Source organism: Thunnus thynnus, chromosome 6 (assembly GCF_963924715.1).
Source record: "Thunnus thynnus chromosome 6, fThuThy2.1, whole genome shotgun sequence".
In the NCBI taxonomy this organism is placed as follows: Eukaryota; Metazoa; Chordata; class Actinopteri; order Scombriformes; family Scombridae; genus Thunnus; species Thunnus thynnus.
Genome location: NC_089522.1, coordinates 11,836,725 through 11,856,347, shown reverse-complemented (window position 1 = coordinate 11,856,347; position 19,623 = coordinate 11,836,725). Strand labels below are relative to the sequence as shown.

At 38.0% G+C, this 19,623-nt stretch overlaps 1 protein-coding gene and 2 long non-coding RNA genes across 4 annotated transcripts; all 3 read right to left on the bottom strand.

Moving 5' to 3' along the window:
* Positions 1-119: 119 nt before the first annotated feature.
* On the bottom strand, positions 120-2,689 carry selenok (selenoprotein K). The gene is made up of 4 exons (XM_067591697.1): positions 2,567-2,689; positions 1,364-1,454; positions 880-954; positions 120-219 (listed from the first exon to the last, which is right to left on the bottom strand). The coding sequence occupies exons 1-4, from the start codon at positions 2,583-2,585 to the stop codon at positions 120-122; spliced, it is 285 nt and encodes a 94-aa protein (XP_067447798.1). The 5' UTR covers positions 2,586-2,689.
* Positions 2,690-5,752: 3,063 nt separating this feature from the next.
* Positions 5,753-6,613, bottom strand: LOC137184230 (uncharacterized). 2 transcript variants are annotated; one of them, XR_010928634.1, is made up of 3 exons: positions 6,323-6,613; positions 6,110-6,220; positions 5,753-5,886 (listed from the first exon to the last, which is right to left on the bottom strand). It is a non-coding gene; the product is annotated as an uncharacterized lncRNA (long non-coding RNA). The 2 variants fall into 2 exon arrangements; XR_010928635.1 differs by having other exon boundaries at positions 6,110-6,192; positions 6,323-6,612.
* Positions 6,614-8,133: 1,520 nt separating this feature from the next.
* Positions 8,134-9,624, bottom strand: LOC137184228 (uncharacterized). Its single transcript, XR_010928633.1, has 2 exons — positions 9,210-9,624; positions 8,134-8,920 (listed from the first exon to the last, which is right to left on the bottom strand). It is a non-coding gene; the product is annotated as an uncharacterized lncRNA (long non-coding RNA).
* Positions 9,625-19,623: the final 9,999 nt, after the last annotated feature.

Sequence of the window (19,623 nt, the reverse complement as noted above, 5' to 3'; positions counted from 1 at the left end):
TGTAGGCAAAGTTATTAGACTAAACACTTTATATCACTGATACAGTCTGCAGAGTTAGCAGGTATGCACCAACAGGGGCTTATCTGTTGGGTGACGTAGTTCAGAAAAAATGGTATTCCTCACCTTCCTCATCCTCCTCCACCCATTGGTGGAGCACTGGGACCTCCACCATGGTTTATTCTCCCCATCCTTCTTCTGCCACCAGGGGGACCTGGAGGACTGCACAAGCAAGCAACAGAAGAGAGAAGAAAGAAGATTATTTAAAATTGGGGCTAAAGAAAGGACTTGTTTTTGTCATTTTCTAGCTCATTCCAAACTAATAAATTCAATTTTAAATTATGCTATTCAGATTAAGTTTTTCAAAGCAATTATTCAAGTTAAACAATAAAAATTCAATTTCTAGTGACATGTTTCTGCCCATAGAGGAATAAGATATATCAGGCTTTGGATACACACACAATACTAGGAGGACACTTCATTTGTTCATTGTTGGTTTGGCTCTGCATGTGAGATTTTTTGACAATAAGAAAAGCAGAAAATCGCCAGCCCTTTAAAACAAATTAAAACCTGGATGCTACTATTACACGCTGTATGCCTTTGGCCACTAGGCCACCAGGACATTGACTGTGGAAGGATTACTGAAATATGAAAACTAGTGAGGACAAAGCAGAAACAGTGATTGACACTATCTTTTTTTCCTCTCAGTTAAACATGATACCCTTTTCTAAATAAAATCCTCAGCTGGTTCCTACATATGACAAGGATATGCTAAAACACAGACTACAGTCTTACCATCTAAATGTTTTGCATTGAGGGACAAAAAGGATATGTCTCTAGTGTGTGTGACAGTAGAGAAATGACTTTACCCCAGGGACTTACCCTCTGCCATCACTGAAGCTTGACGAAGCACCGTTTCCATCCTTTGTCATGTTAGGGTGAATTAATGTCTTAAAACTGGTAGAGGACAAACAAGATCAGGGTTCTGACACAAACACATTATTTCTTTTCTCACCTAAATTGTTACATTTCTCATCACAACTTCCAAGAAACGTATTAAACTTGGATTATCTGCAACCAATTTCCCTATTCAACCTGGGCAAGAAATGGTAGATGGATGGTGGATGTTTTTAGGCTCTAAAGGATAGCAATAGCCAATATTTTGTGACTCTTCTGATTGCTCAAGGAAGACAGCTGATTTATACCATCTTTTGAAATCAACAAAAAACTAACTGGCAACACTTAAGTTACTGGAATTACAAATCTTTACAGAAGCTCACACCTTCAAAAGTAGTTCACAAGTAGATTATATTGTTCAAAAGGTCACACGTCCATTACTTGATTAATACTTGTGTGAATGACTTACTACAGGCCGAAAAACTCCACAACTCCCCAGAAGAGATCGACCAGGAAGGACAGTCGCCATGGCGACTGCATCCGGCTGTCCAGGACCTGACCTGAGAAAGAGACAGACAGAGGGAGACAAAGAGGGACAAATGAGACAAGTAGCAACGGGGACCAGCCAAAGTAGGAGTTAATAGCCAATAATATCATTAATATCAAAATCCTATGTACGCATGCCTCATCAGTTTACAAATTACAAATTTAGCCAGTGTTAGGAAGGTAAAAGTAGAATACAATATGCTAACAGCCAAATCAGTGCTTAAAAGGGGAGAGACAACACGGCAGGTGTTTCGGTTTAACCAGTGACCGTGTTAACTGGTGACTTACAAGCGAATGTGTCGTGATTGTCATGGTGACGGCAGCTGTTCCTCTTAAAAGCCTTATCAATTTTACTTTAATCAATATATACTCATCTGTGTTTATTTAACGTTAGCCTTATACGTTAGCAGTGCAGCTACAACCTATCATCGGATTCTATACCGTTATCCTCAATCAGAAAGTGGCTAATATTCAACCGATGAACTTGCTTTTCCATTGTGTACATATTAAAAGTACAGTTTGTGACTAAATATTGTGTACAAACTATCTACCGTCTGTTTAACTTGTGACCCATCAGTGTGGATACTACGACGAGATTCATCATTTCTCTCTCAAAAAAGCCGTTGAAAAAGATTGACTTCAGGAAAAGCAAGTGATTAAATTTATCTAAGGTAAGACTGAAAAAACAAACGAATATATACTGTATTGAATATTCAATTTAAGAGAATTTAAGGCCTTTAGGAGGACACCTACGTCGTCGCTACGAGCAACCACGACGCAAGTCACTAGTTAACACGGTCCCTTGTTAAACCGAAACACCGGTTTAACAAGGCACCTAATGTTCAACATAGTACAATGAATTAACTACTGCAATTAACTGAAATGACATGCTGGTAGAAAGCCTCTTAGAGGAGACTCGTTGGATTTTAAAGATGCGGTTCTTCCTACTGCGCAGGTCCAACAAGTTAGCTAACAAGCTAGTTCGCTGAATGTAGCCTAACGCTCTACTAATATAAAGTTACACATCCTTGTTGAAAAGATGAGTTTTAACTAGAAATGTTCAGCAGATGAAACATATTTTACAAGAAAGCGACGAATTCGCTCTGAAAATGAGCAAACCACTCACCGTTAGACACGTACACCATCTTTCAGAAACTAACAGCAGCTCTCACTGCTTTGTTTACTGTTGCACTTCCGGGTCCCATTTTGTTGCGTCATTCTCGCACGCGCATGTGCAGCCGTTGTGAAAAATGAAAATAAATGACATAGCTTAAAGAAAAAATGCCAAAATGGAACAAAACAAAACATTTCCATTACATTTACATAATAAATAAGAATATATAATTCAAATACAGTTGTTGATATTCAAACAATATACACAAAGTTGTAATTTATTAGTACACATGAGCTAAAACTAAGAGTCCTTCAATAATTATAACTTTCATGGAGGTTTTTGATAAAACAGTTTTAGATAGATGTTAATTATAGTTAAGGATCTTTTTGGAGGCCATAGTTTATGGTGCCTTTGAATTGTGTTTTACTGAGAAGTGTATCTAATATTTAGTCTACACCCTCATTGATATATTATTATTAGAACCATCATTAAGACCACAATCACATCAGTACATTTGATGGATCTATATGCATGATATCAATTCACAGGATAACAAGTCAATTATGTTACATACAGTAAGTTTACATACATGTACTGCTTGATATCCATCACTTACAGTGTAAATGAAAGGTTGCCAGCATGGAATCTGCTGCAGGACTGCAATGAACAGGAATATGGTTGAATTATTTGTTGCATGCTCACACAAACACAAGATTTGGTAGATGTTAATGAAATCACTTGAAACCACTCTTTAGAATTCAGACATTTAAAGAGATATGCTTCTTGCAGGAGACCTTAAGAGCTGTCTGAGTACGTTATGAGAAACAGTGAGCACATAGCATGTTAAGCGACATCATTTTCAGTGTAATGCTTTAATATGCAGTACGCTGATGATAGCTTTACACTGAAATGCGTTCATTATCTGTCCACAAAAAAAAAAAAACACAAGAAGATGGATTAGTGAGTGCCGTTGTTTTGTTTTGTTTGTTTAATATGCAGTACAAACATTACATATGTTGTCTGATGCTCTGTGTCCCACTCCCATTCCTGCCACAGCTGTGCACATGCATGCAGGTGTTACAAAGATATGAAACTGAGTATACAAAAGCAAACATAGCTTAGTAGTGATGTGATGATTCATGGTTGAATTCAATACATTATTAAGAGGTCATCATTCAATACAAAGAGAAGATGGTGCTGGTGAATGAGCCCAACGTTTTATTTTATTACACTTTACTTGAGCAAACAGCAACCACCACAGCTGAGCATGATCGCCCAAGAAACCTGTAAAGAAGCCTTAAAATCCCCTTAATGGAAAAATATTTTTTTAAAAATCACCAAAAAGACCCGCGTTAGAAAACACACACTGAGATTTTCAACTGAGGACCTGACATCTTAACAAAGTAACAAAAAAGTTACTTTATATTTACTATATATATTTTATTTTACAATGACTTCAATCTAATATGACTTTTTGAGTTTGTAGAGGAATTATATCTTAAGGCTCTTCTGCAATCGTGGTTACTACTTGGTTTCACCCTTTCAACAAGAGGTTTTTCTGAACGAGGGAAAGGGTAATGCATGAAAGAAAATCAATAAAGAGTGGCAGCAGCACCAGGATCAGGAGATAGGAGGAAGACAACTACATGCAACACAAAATTGAGTAGGTATTGAGATAAATAGGGGAGGAAATAGAAAAGAGGAGGTAATAATGACCAGACTGAGAATAGGACACATTATAGGGAAGCATCCAACTGGACTTTCTGAACACTGTCAGGTACCAGAAACAGTAGATCATGTACTTGTTAACTGCAGGAAATATACCTCAGAGAGAAAGGACATGATGGAGGGAATGAGAAGATCAGGGCTAACAGGAGCGGGTTTAAAGGGGCTACTGGAGTTTGGTGAAAGTGGACAAGGCAGGAAGTGTCTGGTCACCTGTCTTAAGAGAACAGGATTAATAGGAAAAATCTGACAAATCGGACACTGTAGGAGTTAACTAACTCCAGAAGATGGTTGTAACGCAACACCAAGGATGCAAGCTGCCGTTACACCCCGAAGAAGAAGAAGAAGAAGAAGAAGAAGAAGAGGAAGAAGGTTTTTCTGAAAAGGCCATGCTTTACAATACACAAACATCCATATGTGAAAAACATCCAACATCATCTCAGCTCATCAGCTTAGCACAAACTTGAAACAATTTTTTTTATTTACCATGTGTTCTGAATTGGGTGTTTTGCATTGAACAATATCATAATATTCTAACATCTACAGTATGAATATTTTCATCTATCAAGCAAATCTCAACAGTCGGCATTGAAGTTATAACGTTTGCTTGTAAACCAAGAAAAATGAAAAAGCTTGAACATTGCACCATGACCCACCCATGCAAAATAAATAATCAAACCTCACAGCCTCAACATCATTATAGATCCACTGGCATATTTAACAGCTGGTGACATTAAGGGGTGAAGGCATCCTGTGATTTTCCCTTAACATAACCAATCTGAATGTATTAGAAAGGCTGAAATACAACACATCAGTCCAGGTTATTTCTTTTCACTTCTCTGAGGTACAGGACCCGTGTTCTTGTGATCAAGCTTTTGTGAGTTCTGATCCTCTTCATTGGTCTGTGATTTAGATCCTGTGCTGTCTTCACCAGTCTTTTGTGTGCTGTATTCTTCGCCACTAGCCCGGGGTTCAGACTGTGTTTTCTCTCTCACAAGCTTTTGTACTCCATAGTCTTTGTCATTTGTTTGCATTTCAGACCTCGCGCTCTCTTCTCCAGGTTTTTGCGTGTCACACTCTTTGTCACTTGACTCAGATTCAGGTTTGGTCTCTGTCTCTGCTACCCGATTGGCTGTTCCTCTAAAAATACCGGCTTTGTGAAGCTCACGCCGTATAGTTTTCACAGAGACGGCGTGAGAGAGGTGTCTATTCAGCTCTGTGGTTATCTTTGAGGCTGTATACTCGGGGTGTTCATCGACTATCCTGAGGAGTGTCTGTCTGTCCTTTTCTGTGAGCTTTGACTTGCGCCCGCTGTTCTTCTTTGCTGATGCTGTTCGTCCATGTTTGATGTATACGGTCATGACTCTGGAGACTGTTCCCCTTGCCACATTGAACAGCTGAGCGGTTTTGGTGACAGATGCACCTGAAAGTCTCGCAGCAACTATTTGGCATCTTTCAAACTCTGTTAAGTCACTCATATTGGAGTGTTGACTGTCTCTCTTAGAGCAGACAAACAATCCCAGCTAACAGGCAGGCAGCAGGTTCAGTAATAACTACTCAGGTGCTCGAAAGTCCTCTTTCATATGGTGTTTCCATTATTTTGTCCGCTGAAGCAGAGGGATCCAGGGTGGGGAAGAAAATAACATTTACATACAGAAATTAATATTTTAAACATTGCATCTGTCTGAAACACTAGCACTGAAGTGTAAACTAGATGTTTGGTATTAAAATGAATCCAGTAAGGTTATCAAAACTAACTCAATCATCCTGTGGGAGTCCACACTGCCTGATGTATTCAATTAAGAACAAAAAATTAAATAAACACTTTACCTAAAAACACTGCATGAAGTTCACTGACGCTGGCTCGGGTTGACTGTCAAGGTGTTCAATCAACTCGATGGTAATTTTCGATGCTAGCCAGGTAGCAAGCTACTAGATTAGCTTCCATTACAAAATATGTATTCAGTTCAATGTTTTTATTTTAGTGACGTTTAAAGACACATTAAACATGTTAGCTGGTGCGTTACTGTTTGTTGTACTTACAACCAGTGTGGGTGAGGGTAGTCAGTCTGTCCACTGCCATGAAAACCGAGCTGTGTTTATGTTTCACAAGGGAGAGGGTCGTGTCTAGATGATAACCCTAGATTTGCGAATCTCTCGCGAGATTTGTACGTGTTGTTCGGCAATGTAACAAATAATAATGTTTTCTGAAATGACAACGCTGGTTAGATTTAGACACAAAAATAACTTGCTTAGAGTTAGGAAAAAATCATAATTTGGATTAAACGATCACCCTCGCGAGATCTTTCGCAAATCTAGGGTTACCATCTAGACCATGGTCTGTACGACCCGCGATATTTATTTCCTAGGATGGCGAAGTCATGACCCGCCCTTCTCTGCCTCTGATTGGCTTACCCTGATATTCTTACCCTAACCCCAGCCAATCTCACTCCTCATGCCTAAATCTAACCAACCCAAACAACGGAGGTGACGACTATTAGCCAATCGGAGGCAGAGTAGGACGGGTCATGACCTTGCCATCCTAGAAAAAAAAATTGGCGTGCGACTACGTTTTTGACCAAAAACGTATTTTACATTAAAAAATATATATATAATTGAGCAGTTCACAGCAGTGCAATAATGCGCTCTTTGTCTCTGGTACTGGCTGTAAAGAATTTTCTAAACCTTCCTTCTGCTTTTGAATAGAGAAATGCTGCAGGGAACATAAAACGAAAAGTAAATTCTACAACAAAAATGACTTGTTCTGGATTAACTGATTTGGGGCTGCAACTAATGATTAGCGTCATTATCCATTACTCTTCAATGGGGGACTAATGAATTATAAAGAAACAGTTCTAGCACTGTGAAGACTTTTTGAAACAGCCAGCAGCCACTCTGTTCTTCATCTGCTGCTGCTTCTGATGGTCATGACCCAAACTTAAGGTCCAAGGTTCAAAGTTCAGACAAAACACGACTACTTGTCAGGGGGTCAAGAAACACGAGGAAACACACAGAGGGAATTTGATACTAAAGATACTGTAAATGTGAAGCTCATATAAGCTTCAGATAAACTTTTAAATGCATTTTTGCACAAAATGACACACAGTGGATTTTTGCCCCCCATCACTTACACTGAAAGCACATTTGAAGGGGATCTTTTAATTTAGTTTATTAGGATCCCCATTAGCCATTACACCAGGCAACAGCTACTCTTCCTGTTGTCCACATTAACACAAAATACATACAATACAAATCAAGATAAAATGAAAACAGTGGACAATTTTTGAAATCATAAAGAAAAAAAAACACAAAATGTAGGTAAAATGGTGAAGAAAAGAAAAGAAGGGCCATCTCTGATTAGACAATAGAGAGGCTAGCATAAGGATGACATCGCAGTCAATTAATTTTAATAGCTAGTATGAACAGGAGGAATGATTACAGCAAGGAAAACCTCTGTGATTGTTCATATGGACACTTCACTGTTGTTTTAAGACATAAAAATTGTGAACCTGTCCTTTAATGAAATCATATTGCATGGGTTAGTTGCAATGGTATTTTTAATACTGCTCCACAAAAACAAAAACAAAAAAAATACACCACACTTTAGTGAGTTTAAATGACCAAAATCAGGTACACCCCAACAATGTCACTTCTTTCTAGTTTCTTTCCATCCCTTTCCTAGTTTTTCCTCTGAATTCCCTCTCAACTGAATAGTGACATTATTCAGAAACCCATACACAAACACATGAATCCATTTGTCAACTTAAAACTTAAAAGAAAGTCAGTGTTTATGTACCATAGAAGTGTGCATTATGGACGTTTCTCTCTCTGTTCCCATTTCTCTTTTTTAGAAAAAAAAAAACCTGCATTAAATAAAATGTACAAATTTGTTGTTTTTGTTTGGAAATGTACATTAGCTGACCTCATAGTTGCATATAACATGCTCATCATCCAGCCACTCTGAAAAATGATTGAACCAAGACCCTGAAATGGGATTATAGATTCATGACAATGTTCAGCAGTGGGTGACGCTGTGGGTTAAATGAAGGCGTCCTGTGGCTTTATGCAAACATTAACCACTCTAGATATGAGACAAAGTCTGAAATACAGTACATGAGACCAAATTACACTTGTTCTTTGGTCTGGGATTCAAGTCTTTTACTCTCTTCATCAAGCTCTAGTGTGTCGACTTCAGAGTCAGATACTGGTTTCTCACTGGCGGCTCCTCCACCACCACCAGCTTCTGTCTGACTCATCCCTTTCATCTGTGGCTTGTGCCTACGGTTCTTCTTTGCTGATGAAGTATATCCGTGTTTGTTATACACACTCATGACTTTAATGACTGTTCGACTTGACACACCACATAACTGGGCGGTATCTCTGACCGACAGACCTGCAACTTGGGCACCGACTATTTGGCCTCTGACAAAGTCTGTTAACTCACTCATATTAGAGGTGCAGGTGTTGACTGTCTCTTCTGAAGCTGGAAGACAATCCTAACTGTCAGTCAAGCTAATAATTAAGCAGCTCCCTCTGTAGCTACAATTTAGTTGCTTCAAAGTTGTTTTTCAGGTGTTTTTTCCTTTATGTTGTCCACTGAAGTGCAGGGTGTGGGAGGAGATCCAGATTCATTGTTGGTCTCTATATGGAAGAAGCAAAATTGCACAGTATGACTTTTATTCATTAGAGCACTATGTTAACGCAAGTTTGTAAACAAAACAAAGCCAGTAAATAAGATGTTGACAGTATAAAGCTCCAAGCTGGATAGATGTGGATCTAGCAAGGCTAACGTAAGATAACGTTAACGTAACGTTCAAGTAACCTGGAGAAAACCTCAGCCAGGTGACTTTAATATAGAAATTTTTAACAAGACACGCAACAAGCTCGTATATTAATTTCCATCAATGTAATATTTATTCATAGTTCTTACATTTTGTAGATATTTGATGGCAGTTAATATGCTGGTTTAGCCGTCATGGTCTACTCACATCTGCAGCCGTTCTTCTTCTTTTTCTTCTTCTTCTCGTTGTTGTTCTTCTTCGTCTGCTGCTGCTGCTGCTGATGCTGACGCTTCTTCTTCGTCTAATTAAATTTGCGGTAGACTACACGCAGCAAAGCCGTATTGCTGCCCTCCGCAGGTCATTTGTAAAACTCCATTGACTGAGTTAAATCCTCAAGCAGAGCAGTGCGATGGAGAAAACTATTTACAGTTTCGGTTGTTTCACAATGTTCCGCGATGAGTATTGATTTCAATGAATGAGCTGTAACTCTAAATTCTGACAGCTCTGCTTGCACATGGCTCTCTGTGTGATAGTTGGTACATTGCATCAAAGCACAGTTCACAATTTCTGCCCCTCCACAGATACATTTTCCATCCAGGTGTTTACCAACCAGTGCCACCCCATGATTCAGTGCACAGTGACCCAGTCTCAGCCTAGTTATTCCCACATTGTCCCTCCTGCCAATTCTTTTATTTGATATGTGTTTCAGTGTTGTATTGTTTCCCTCTTTCCATTCTTTTTGCCATAACTTTGCTACTCCTTGTTGTATGAAGCTCTTACACCAACCCTTTCATACAGTACTTCCAGATCTAATTCCTTCCTGCTCTTTTTGCAGTCTTATCAGCTTCCTCATTCCCCTGTACTCCTACGTGAGCTGGGAGCCAGAAAACAGTGCGCGCTACAATAACAACAGTTTTCCCAAACTTAGATACTCTATTTAACACAGTCAAAATTTCTACTATTAGATCTCCCACCCTTCAGTGCCATCAGTGCTGCCGTAGAATCTGAGCATATATTTCCTGGTCTAACTTCCTCCACCCACCCAAGTGCCCACAAGATTGCCACAAGCTGTGTACTAAAGACTGGCACATGATTTGACATCCGCTTCCCATGCATCTGCAATTGTGGAATGCTTATTCATATTGCAGCTTTTCCATTGTTCAGATTCTTGGAGCCATCAGTGTAAATCTGTATGTAATCTGCCCATTTTTCTTTAAGATGGTCACTAACTAAAGCCATGGTGAAACAGGTGGCCAGCACATTGCCGGGCCCATCGACAAATCTTTTACTTCCACTTCCTGTGCTCTCTCACTCGTGGAATTTACTCCCCTCCTTACTTTTCCACCCCTTCCCTGAAGTTCCCAGTGCTCCCCTAACAAACACTTAGCAGGTATTAAGAACCTATAACTCTGTAGCTTAGACCAAAGATAATAATAAATCCTGCCACATATTCATCAAGCTTCTTTAGAACAGAGGAAGCTGTTGTCCCATATGCTGTACAGACATAATCAATTGCAGATCTTCTGATTACCTTGTATATCATCATTAATGCTCCTCTATCTGCTCCCCAGTCAGATCCTACCAGACATCATATGACATTAATGACTTTTTCACACTTTACAACTGTCTTCTCTACATTAACCCTCCATGTCATTCCCTCTTCAAACCAAGCAGACACCAAGAAATTTGAGTATTTTAACTTTCAGTAGGCTTGTTATATAGCTTGAGGTCCTGCTGTGATACTTTCTTTTTAAAACCAAAGACCACATACTTTGACTCTGTAAATGAAATTTTAAAACCCCAGTCCTCCGTCCATGTCACTACTTTATCCAATGCCTGCTGCAATTGCTTATGAATATGGTCTAAATTACGAACTCTTTTCCATATGGTCTCTTCATCAGAAAATAACGATACACCCAAAACCATTTCCCACTTTAAATGGGCTGATTACACTTCTCTGGGGGGTCCCATTGGCTGCATTTTCGTCACAGGATATAGCCCCACTTGAATAGTACGATCTCTCAAACAGTTCTTGATCCTCCTACCTTGTACTTCAGCATCATACCACTTTATCACTAAACTCTCCTTCCATGACATATCATATGCCTTCCGCATGTTGAGAAACACATCCACTACTGGGCGGTAAGAGCCAGTTCATTTGTTGTTTCACCAGGTTTCTGTGACAACAGTTGAGGGTTTCCATTCTTTTGGCAAATGTCCATGTTCCCATATTGTATTGATTAATACTAATATCTCCTCTAGTACCAGATCATCCCTCTGTGTCTGTTCTGCTGGCAGTGACATTAAACACACGTCCGGCACAAGTCCTTCACAATAAAGGCACACAAAGGCTTCGAAAATCTGAACAGAATAAAGTAATATGTCATAATGCTATTCAACTCTATGCGCCATTGTACTTCCACTCCATTACATTTCAGAGGGAAATATTGTACTTTCTACTCCACTACATTTGTTTGACAGCTTTAATTACTTTTCAGATGAAGATTTGACACAATGGATAATATAACAAGCTTTTAAAATACACATTGTTAAAGATGAAACCAGTGGTTTCCAACCTTTTTGGTTTTTGACGTCTTACAAAAAGCAGTGTGTAGTCGGGGTCACATTTCAGATGTCTATGAGTTGTTAACAGCTCCATCAAATAGTGATTTTTCCCTCTAAACTTCTCACAAGGTTTCATTTCAATAAATGCTCAAGTGATCCAATGTTTCACCAAAAATCAAAGATTAGAGAAAAAGTCCAAAACTGAAAACAGATTTGTGTATCAGAACTTTGTTTTTTCTTCTTTCCTCTCCCATTAATCATCTAACGACCCTTCAGATTTATCTGGTGATCCTTTGGAGGGGCCCGACCCTAGGTTGGGAACCACTGGACTAAACAAGTTAACTGTATATACAGTAGTTCAAACTAGCTCCACCTCCAGCAGCTACAACAGTAACATGCTGCTTATATACTGAAGCCTCAGTATTAATAATCTAATGATGTCATATATAATAATATATCAGTCAGAGGGACCAAACCACTACTTTTACTGCAATACTTTAACTCCATCAAGCTCATAATACTTACGTACTTTTACTGCAGTAGGACTTTTCATGCAGGACTTTTACTTGTAATGGAGTATTTATTTACATTGCTGTATTGGTACTTTTACTTAAGGATCTGAATACTTCTTTCACCACTATTAGTTATAGTCAAAACAAAATCACACATTCTTGACCTTGGAAACAGCAGCTGACAACATAATCTTATCATCTGGGTAATGTGAAAATGTTGAAATACATGATCACAGTCTTTTTCTTGTCCTGTTTCTCTGTAAGTCGGTTGGGAAATTTTAAAAGAACTGACCTCAAACACAATTAATGAGTGTTTTGAGGATAGTAATGTCTATTATATTTTAATGAACTGTGATTGCCCCACAATAAGACATTTATGAATGTTGTTTTTTACTTTAGGACCACTAGAGGGCAGCAGAGACAGCAGAATGATCAAAAGATGTTCAAATCAGACATGTTTACAGAGCGTCTGGCTCCGCTGCTCTACCTTCTCATTAACAAACTAACAGTGATAATATACTATTCCTTACTTTCATAGGGACCTTTCTGACCCTGCGAGGGCCCCTTTAGGTTCCCAGACCTCCCTTTGGGAAAGACTAATGAATTAAAAAGAAACAGCTCTACAACTTGGAAGGTTGTGCGTCTTTGATGCAGCTTGTAACCACACTGATGTTCCTTTGCTGCTGCTCCTGATGGCCATGACCCCAGACTGAAGGTCCAAGGTGGCAAGTTCAGACAAAACAGCGCTGTACTTCTGAGGGCTGACCCAGGCGGAGGGGTCAAAGTTCATACACAACAAGTGATCAGCATAGTGACCTCACATGGGAACAGAAGGAGCAAGAGAGATGGTGAGAAGAGTATTCATGAAGTGTATTTTTCCATATTGAAATGTTTATTTATGTGCAATTTATATCATTCATCTGACATTAAGGCATCTTTAGTGAAATTAAACTGTTGCATGACAGCAACTTAAATAACATTATGTCTTCTTTTCTCCAAGGTTAGCTTTGAGTCCGTTGTCTCTCTGAATACATATCACTCCGTTCCTTTAAACCCAATGATTGAGAAATGACATTCTTCTGACACACCCATAAACAGATACATGAACTCTTAATGGATTGCAGCCAGCATGCAGTTGTCAGCTTAATGTCGACTAATGTCAGTACAGCTCAACAGGGAAACACTCAGCGCTTGTTGACTGTTGGAATGTGCTGCGTGAATTTTTCTTTCTGCTTCCATCACTTGCTCTTTATCTTTGACTGGGGTCAAATATCATTCACAGATATTGCTGCTTTGTTAAAAGGACAGGTTCACAATTTATCAAGTCTGTCTTAAAACAACTGTCAGATGCCCATATAAACATTGAAACAGGTTTTCCTTGCTGTAATCATTCCTCCTGTTCATACTGGCTATTAAAAGATCCCCTTCAAATGTGCTTTCAATGTAAGAGATGGAGGCCAAAATCCACAGTGTGTCCACACAGTCATTTTGTGCAAAATTGTATTTAAAAGTTTATCCAAAGCTTATATGAGGCTCCAGCAGTCTGAGTTAGTCATATCAAGTGGATTTCTGCCACATTTAAAGTCTTTTTAGCATCAAATTCCCTCTTTGTGTTTCCTCAGACAGTGTTTCCTTGTTGAGCTGCGGTGGAAGTATAGTAACAAAAAGACACTAAAAAGACTGTAATGTTGAAAGATATCTACTTGATTTGACTCATTTGGACGCTGAAGCTTCATATTAGATTCAGAAAAACTTTAAACATACTTTTGCACAGAAGGAGGACTGTGGATTTTGGCCTCTATCACTTAGATTGTAAGTGCATGTAAAGGGATCATCTAATGGTCAGTATGAACGAGAGGAATGATTATAGCAAGAAAAACCTGTTTCAATATTAATTTCAGCACCCAACTGTTGTTTTAAGAAAGACTTGGAAAACTGTGAACTCTTTGAATTTGAAGGAAAAATTCACTGAATCTATTTAATTTACATTTTCCATTCAGACGCTGTACAGTAGAGTTAAAAATGCGGTTAAGGGTGATTTTTATCCTTAACATAAACACACTGACGGGGTTACATGCTGAAGTTTGAACTGATGTTCAAATGAATTAAGCACTCTTCAAGTCAGCATTGTGGTTTCTCACAGAAAAGATGGTTTAATATATATGCTGTATATAACAAGCAACATATGACACAGCACAAGACAATAGGGAAAACGACACTCAAACAAACTGCAACAAAAAGAGAGAAAAAAAGGCAAGACAGCAACAACAACAAGAATGACAAAAGAGCAAACAAATAAACAAACAAAAAAGGCATAATGTGTGGCTTAGATTTTCTTATTGTAGCACACATGTGTTTAGGTAGGTGTGTGTGTGTTTGTATGAGAGGAATAGAAGGGACAGAGAGCATAAGGGGGACAGTATGAGGAAAGAAAACAAACAAACAAACAAACAAACAAACAAACCAAAATAAATAAATAAAATAGCTACAATGCTCTTGTAGAATGTCTGGTTGGGCTCTGAGGACAAAGAGGCATCTGTGTGGATCCGGGATGGTCCAGGTCAGGACAGCTGGGTCAGGGGAGAATTTTATGTAATTATTTTTTGTTTTCCCTTCCTTTTAATTTTGTTTGTTTGCTTGTTTTATCCTTTCCCCTCTTAGTATTTATGTCTTTTCTCTTTCCCCTCTTCCTTGCTTTCTTTGCTCTCGCCTGCTTTAGGCCACCACCAGGCCCGTAGGAGGTGGCTGGACTGTTGCAGGTCAGATCCCCTCTAGAACAGCCCTGTCTGGTGGTGAAGTCATTCTTATCAGATTCATATCAATAATAGTAGTAATAATAATACACTAATAACAATAATAATGGTAATAATTTAAAACAAAATAAACAAACAAAAAATCATTATCATTTGACCTACCAATAATAATCTATTTAATAATACTAATCAGCCTCATAATCATTGTCTTATAAATGTTTAATAATAATAATCCCACTTTAATCCTCATCCTACCAATTTGTCTTTATAGCATTCATAACAATAATAATGATGATAATAATTATATCACAACAGCAATAATAATAATAATAATAATAATAATAATAATAATAATAATAATAATAATAATAATAATAATAATAATAATAATAATAACGTATCAGCATCAACATCCTCCTCATTCTTATCCTCAAATATAATAGTAGCATATGTAATATTCTAATAGTAATAATAACAGTCATCATCATTAAAATGATCATTGAAATAAAGATCTTCATCATTAACACCATTTATATCAAAATGAATTGTAATAATAAGTTACTAATCTATGTTTTGGAATAGGATCTATGGGTGCGATGCAAAAATAAAAAAGAATAGGATTAAATAGTGATCAATTAACCAAAATGATAAACATAAAAAATTAATAACCTTTTTCTTCTTCCTTTTGTTTTATGTATATATGTATGTATGTATGTATGTAGATTTCGATGAACATGTAGGTATAGATACTGATGTGAATGTGTTGAAATTATGATTGGTAGACAGGCAAAAAAAACAACAAAAAACAGTTGGATGGAATCAGGTTTGTAAGAACTTAATAAAAGATGACCAGATGTTGGGTTCAGTTGCAGTGTTGTTGACAGAGGTGGATACATTTTCCATAGAGATGTATTTTATGAGTAAGTTTTTCCACTGTGCAATATGTGTGGTGTTCCTTGATTTCCAGTTAATGAGGATAGTTTTCTTGGCGATAGTTAGATCCACGAGGAGTAATTTACTGTTTGTTTTGTTAAGGTTGATTTTTGATATGTCTCCTTGTAAGCAGAGTGAGGGGGATAAGACAAGATGGTTTAATAGCTATTGCATCAATGTTTTGCTTTTTCCTTTGTTTTGGCTGCAAGACATGTTTGATTTTTAGGAAATGACGTTATCTACTGACTTGATCCCCCTTTTTCCCAGGAGTATGGCCACATTCAAATGGGAGTATGATGACACAGACTTCTCTTTTTCTCATAGTCCTAGATGGATCAATAACCTGCGTTGGTAAGCTGAAGCTGGCTGTCACACAGTTTTTATGTCATCATGAGAATGAAGCACAGGAAGTCAGAGTAATCTGAATGGCTGCCTTCAGATTATTACAAGGAAATACATTTTTAATGCAATCTTTGCTTGTTTTTGTGGTTTTTTCTATGTTTTAACATCCTTTTCAACAGTTATATTGGTGAGATCTGAGGTTTGCAGCTACACTTTCTTCTCTTTTATTGATGACTTGATGCCCACATCTGCAACAATGATTATACTGTAATACACACACGAGAGGTGAGGGTCCAGAAAAGGTTGAAGGTGAGAGGAAAGACGAAAGAACGAGGAGAGGAAAAATATGTATATAAATAAATAAAGAGGAACAAGATGAGGAGAAATGAGGAAAAAACTGAGAAGAATGAAACACATGAGGCCGAACACTAAATTTCTCAATGCCTGTTTATGTTGATGTGTTCCTGTGACACACACACAAACACACAAACACACAAAACACACGGTTATCTGCTCACATATACCATGTTAGTCACGCACAGAAGTTTCTGGAAATTATTACAGTAGATTGGTCATGCGTGAGGACTTGAAGAACAGAGGAGACAAAATGCAAATGGTGGCTGGTTTGTTCAGCGTGCTGCAGCACTGATCTCAGATATCTGTGTTTGTGTAAAGGGTTGTGGCTGGAAGGTTAGAGAGATTTTAGCAATCAGCTTATGTTTTTTGCATATGTGTGTGTCTTTGTGATTAAACTTTGAATTGTGGCGAATCTAAGTAGAAACACTGAGTCAGACTGTCAGTGTTTCACAGAGGTCACAGAGTTATTGATGCAAGAGAGTTGTGTTGAAAAGCATAAATGTTCATATTTTTGTAGCCTTTCAAACATCTTACTAACAGGATAACCTTTAGATCAACAACAGAATACTCAGTTTATGTCTTTGTAATAAAATAAAAACTGTAAATTTGTTTCCTTTACTGAAAAATACTTTTTACTGAAATGATATATGGTGAAGAAACAAGTGCGGTCATTTTTCTATGTTTCTTTACAGTACTGAAGCCACTGTTGTAAGGTTTGTGCATATTGATGCCACCTACAGGGCAAACTCTTAATCTGATAAATGTTTGTCAGAATCTAGATGTAAACATTACTAGTGAGGAATGGATTTCATTAAAGCTCTGACAAAGCTTAGCAACGGGGTAGATAATAGTGAAGCTCCTGTCTGTTCATGAATAGTGAGCAACATTAAATGAAACTCAGAATGAAAGTGACTTGTTCATCAGTGATTTCTGTGGGTTATTTTATGAGTGCAATGTTGTGGTTGACTCACCTTTTCTCTATTATGTGTACTTACACTTCATTACTCATTAAGTATTTCCCACTTTGAACAAGCTGTAGAGAACAAAAATAATGTTTTGTTTTATATCGTGTGTTAGGATAAAGTTTTCATTTCAGTTCAGTGTAAATCATTTTAGTTCCATTTTTTCAACCTTTTAACAGGTTTTTTGTACAATTAACATTTTTTACAGCAATGCTATGCTGGTGTGTGTGTTTGCTGCGCCAGCAGAACCTATACTTTTTCTGGTTTATTAACAGGGGAGACAACTAAATACTTGTGGTCATATTAATCTCTCTGCAACACACCTCACCTTTAACACAAACACACACACACACACATATATGCATACACACTTGACATACACATACAGGTGTGTAGGCATGCACACACACATGCAAACACTCATCAATCATTTTGACAATCACTTGCTAGTCACACACACACACACACACACACACACACACACAAGCAGACCCCTGTTGCTAATGTGTCTCCCACTTAGACTGTGTTTTCACAAGACTGTAATTGATGAGTCCATTAGTGTTAAGTAGTGGGGTCGGCTATTTTTCACACCCTCACTTGGCTGAGTGGGCCGGCCCTCTCACAATAAGAGGAACTTTCAACAGAATCATCACTTTACATGATGAAATATATGGCAAATATATATGGCAGTCCACACATTCTGCTGAGCACACTGTCTGTTTTCCACTCCCTCATCTCTCTTACCCTCTTACCTCTTAGGTGTACAATACAGCATGCACTCTGCTATAAGCTATATAATCTAAGTAACAGGCAACTGAAAATCCAATTTTAGTGTATGAAATGTAAAATGCATAACAAGAGTGTGAATTCTGAGAAGGAAAATAAGTGGAAATATTTTCCCACCACAGACAAATGACATTTCAAGTGAGAGTAAGTGTTGACAGTGAGTGTACACCGAGCACATGAGAGTGTGCCTGTGTGAGAGCGGGCACTTCTACCTGTAACCTTATCATGTGTCCTGAAACAGGAAACACAAATACGTGTGTGAGCATGTGTAGGTGAGAGTTTGTATATTTTGGGGGGATTTTTTGTAGAAGGACTGTGTGTAATTTTGGACAGATGAGATTATTTATCCAGTCTACATTTCTATAATGGTCTTACAGGCCTGCTGGACACATATGGATGGGGTTTAGGATAGGTGGAAAAAGATAGAGTGAGGGGGGAAGGGATGGAAAAAGAGAGCAAGAGAAAATGATGAGGGAAGAGGAGCACGGATAAGTGTTAGCAGGCTGCTGAGCTTTCTTTCTTTATTTCATTCTTTCGTTCTTTCTTTCTTTCTTGCTCTCTTTCCCTTGTTGCTGCAGGTAAGCAGGTTTCGGCTGTTAATGGTTACTGAAGATTAGATATGAGACGGTGCTTAGCTGACGATCGGTGTATGTAGACTTAATATTCGGCTCCAAATGATAAGGAAAAGAAAGGAAATTACGAGGAGGGATTGGGACTGGTCTGTGTGTGTTTATAAGGGTGGATAATGATAGGAAACACTGGACAAATTACTTAATCACAAATTAGGGGGACATTAGGAGAGGAAGTTAGAAACAGATTGTCAAGCAGAGAAGAAGAAGCAGGAACCACAGAGGAGGAGAGAAGAGACTTGTCTGTTGTCTTTTTTGTGTGTGTTCACATGAAAAGTAGAGATTTTAATGTAGTTATGGAGTGTGGAAAGCTCTTTATGGAAACACTAACCAGTACCATGTCAATTGTTTAAAGTGGCAGTTAGTCAGTGTTCATACACTTACCGATGATACAATACTGTTTTAATGGTTATGTTTATGTTCAGGAAATATTATGGTCTTCTTTTAATATTGAAAAACTCTATGGTGGCCACATCCCCATGTGCAGTATCAGAATGAAAACATATATGGTAAAGCAAATTAGTAGTATATAAATGAATTCTGTGAGGAGACAGGGTTCAGTTTCTTGTCCAAGTCCTTATCAAAAGTATCAAAAGTACTCACTATGCAGAATGGTCACAAATGTCCTCACATGCCTGCATGCATGTGTTGTGTTGTGCGTCAGGTCATCAATCAAGTCAGTCAGCATAATAAAACACACAGATGCAGGAAATTACACGTTAAC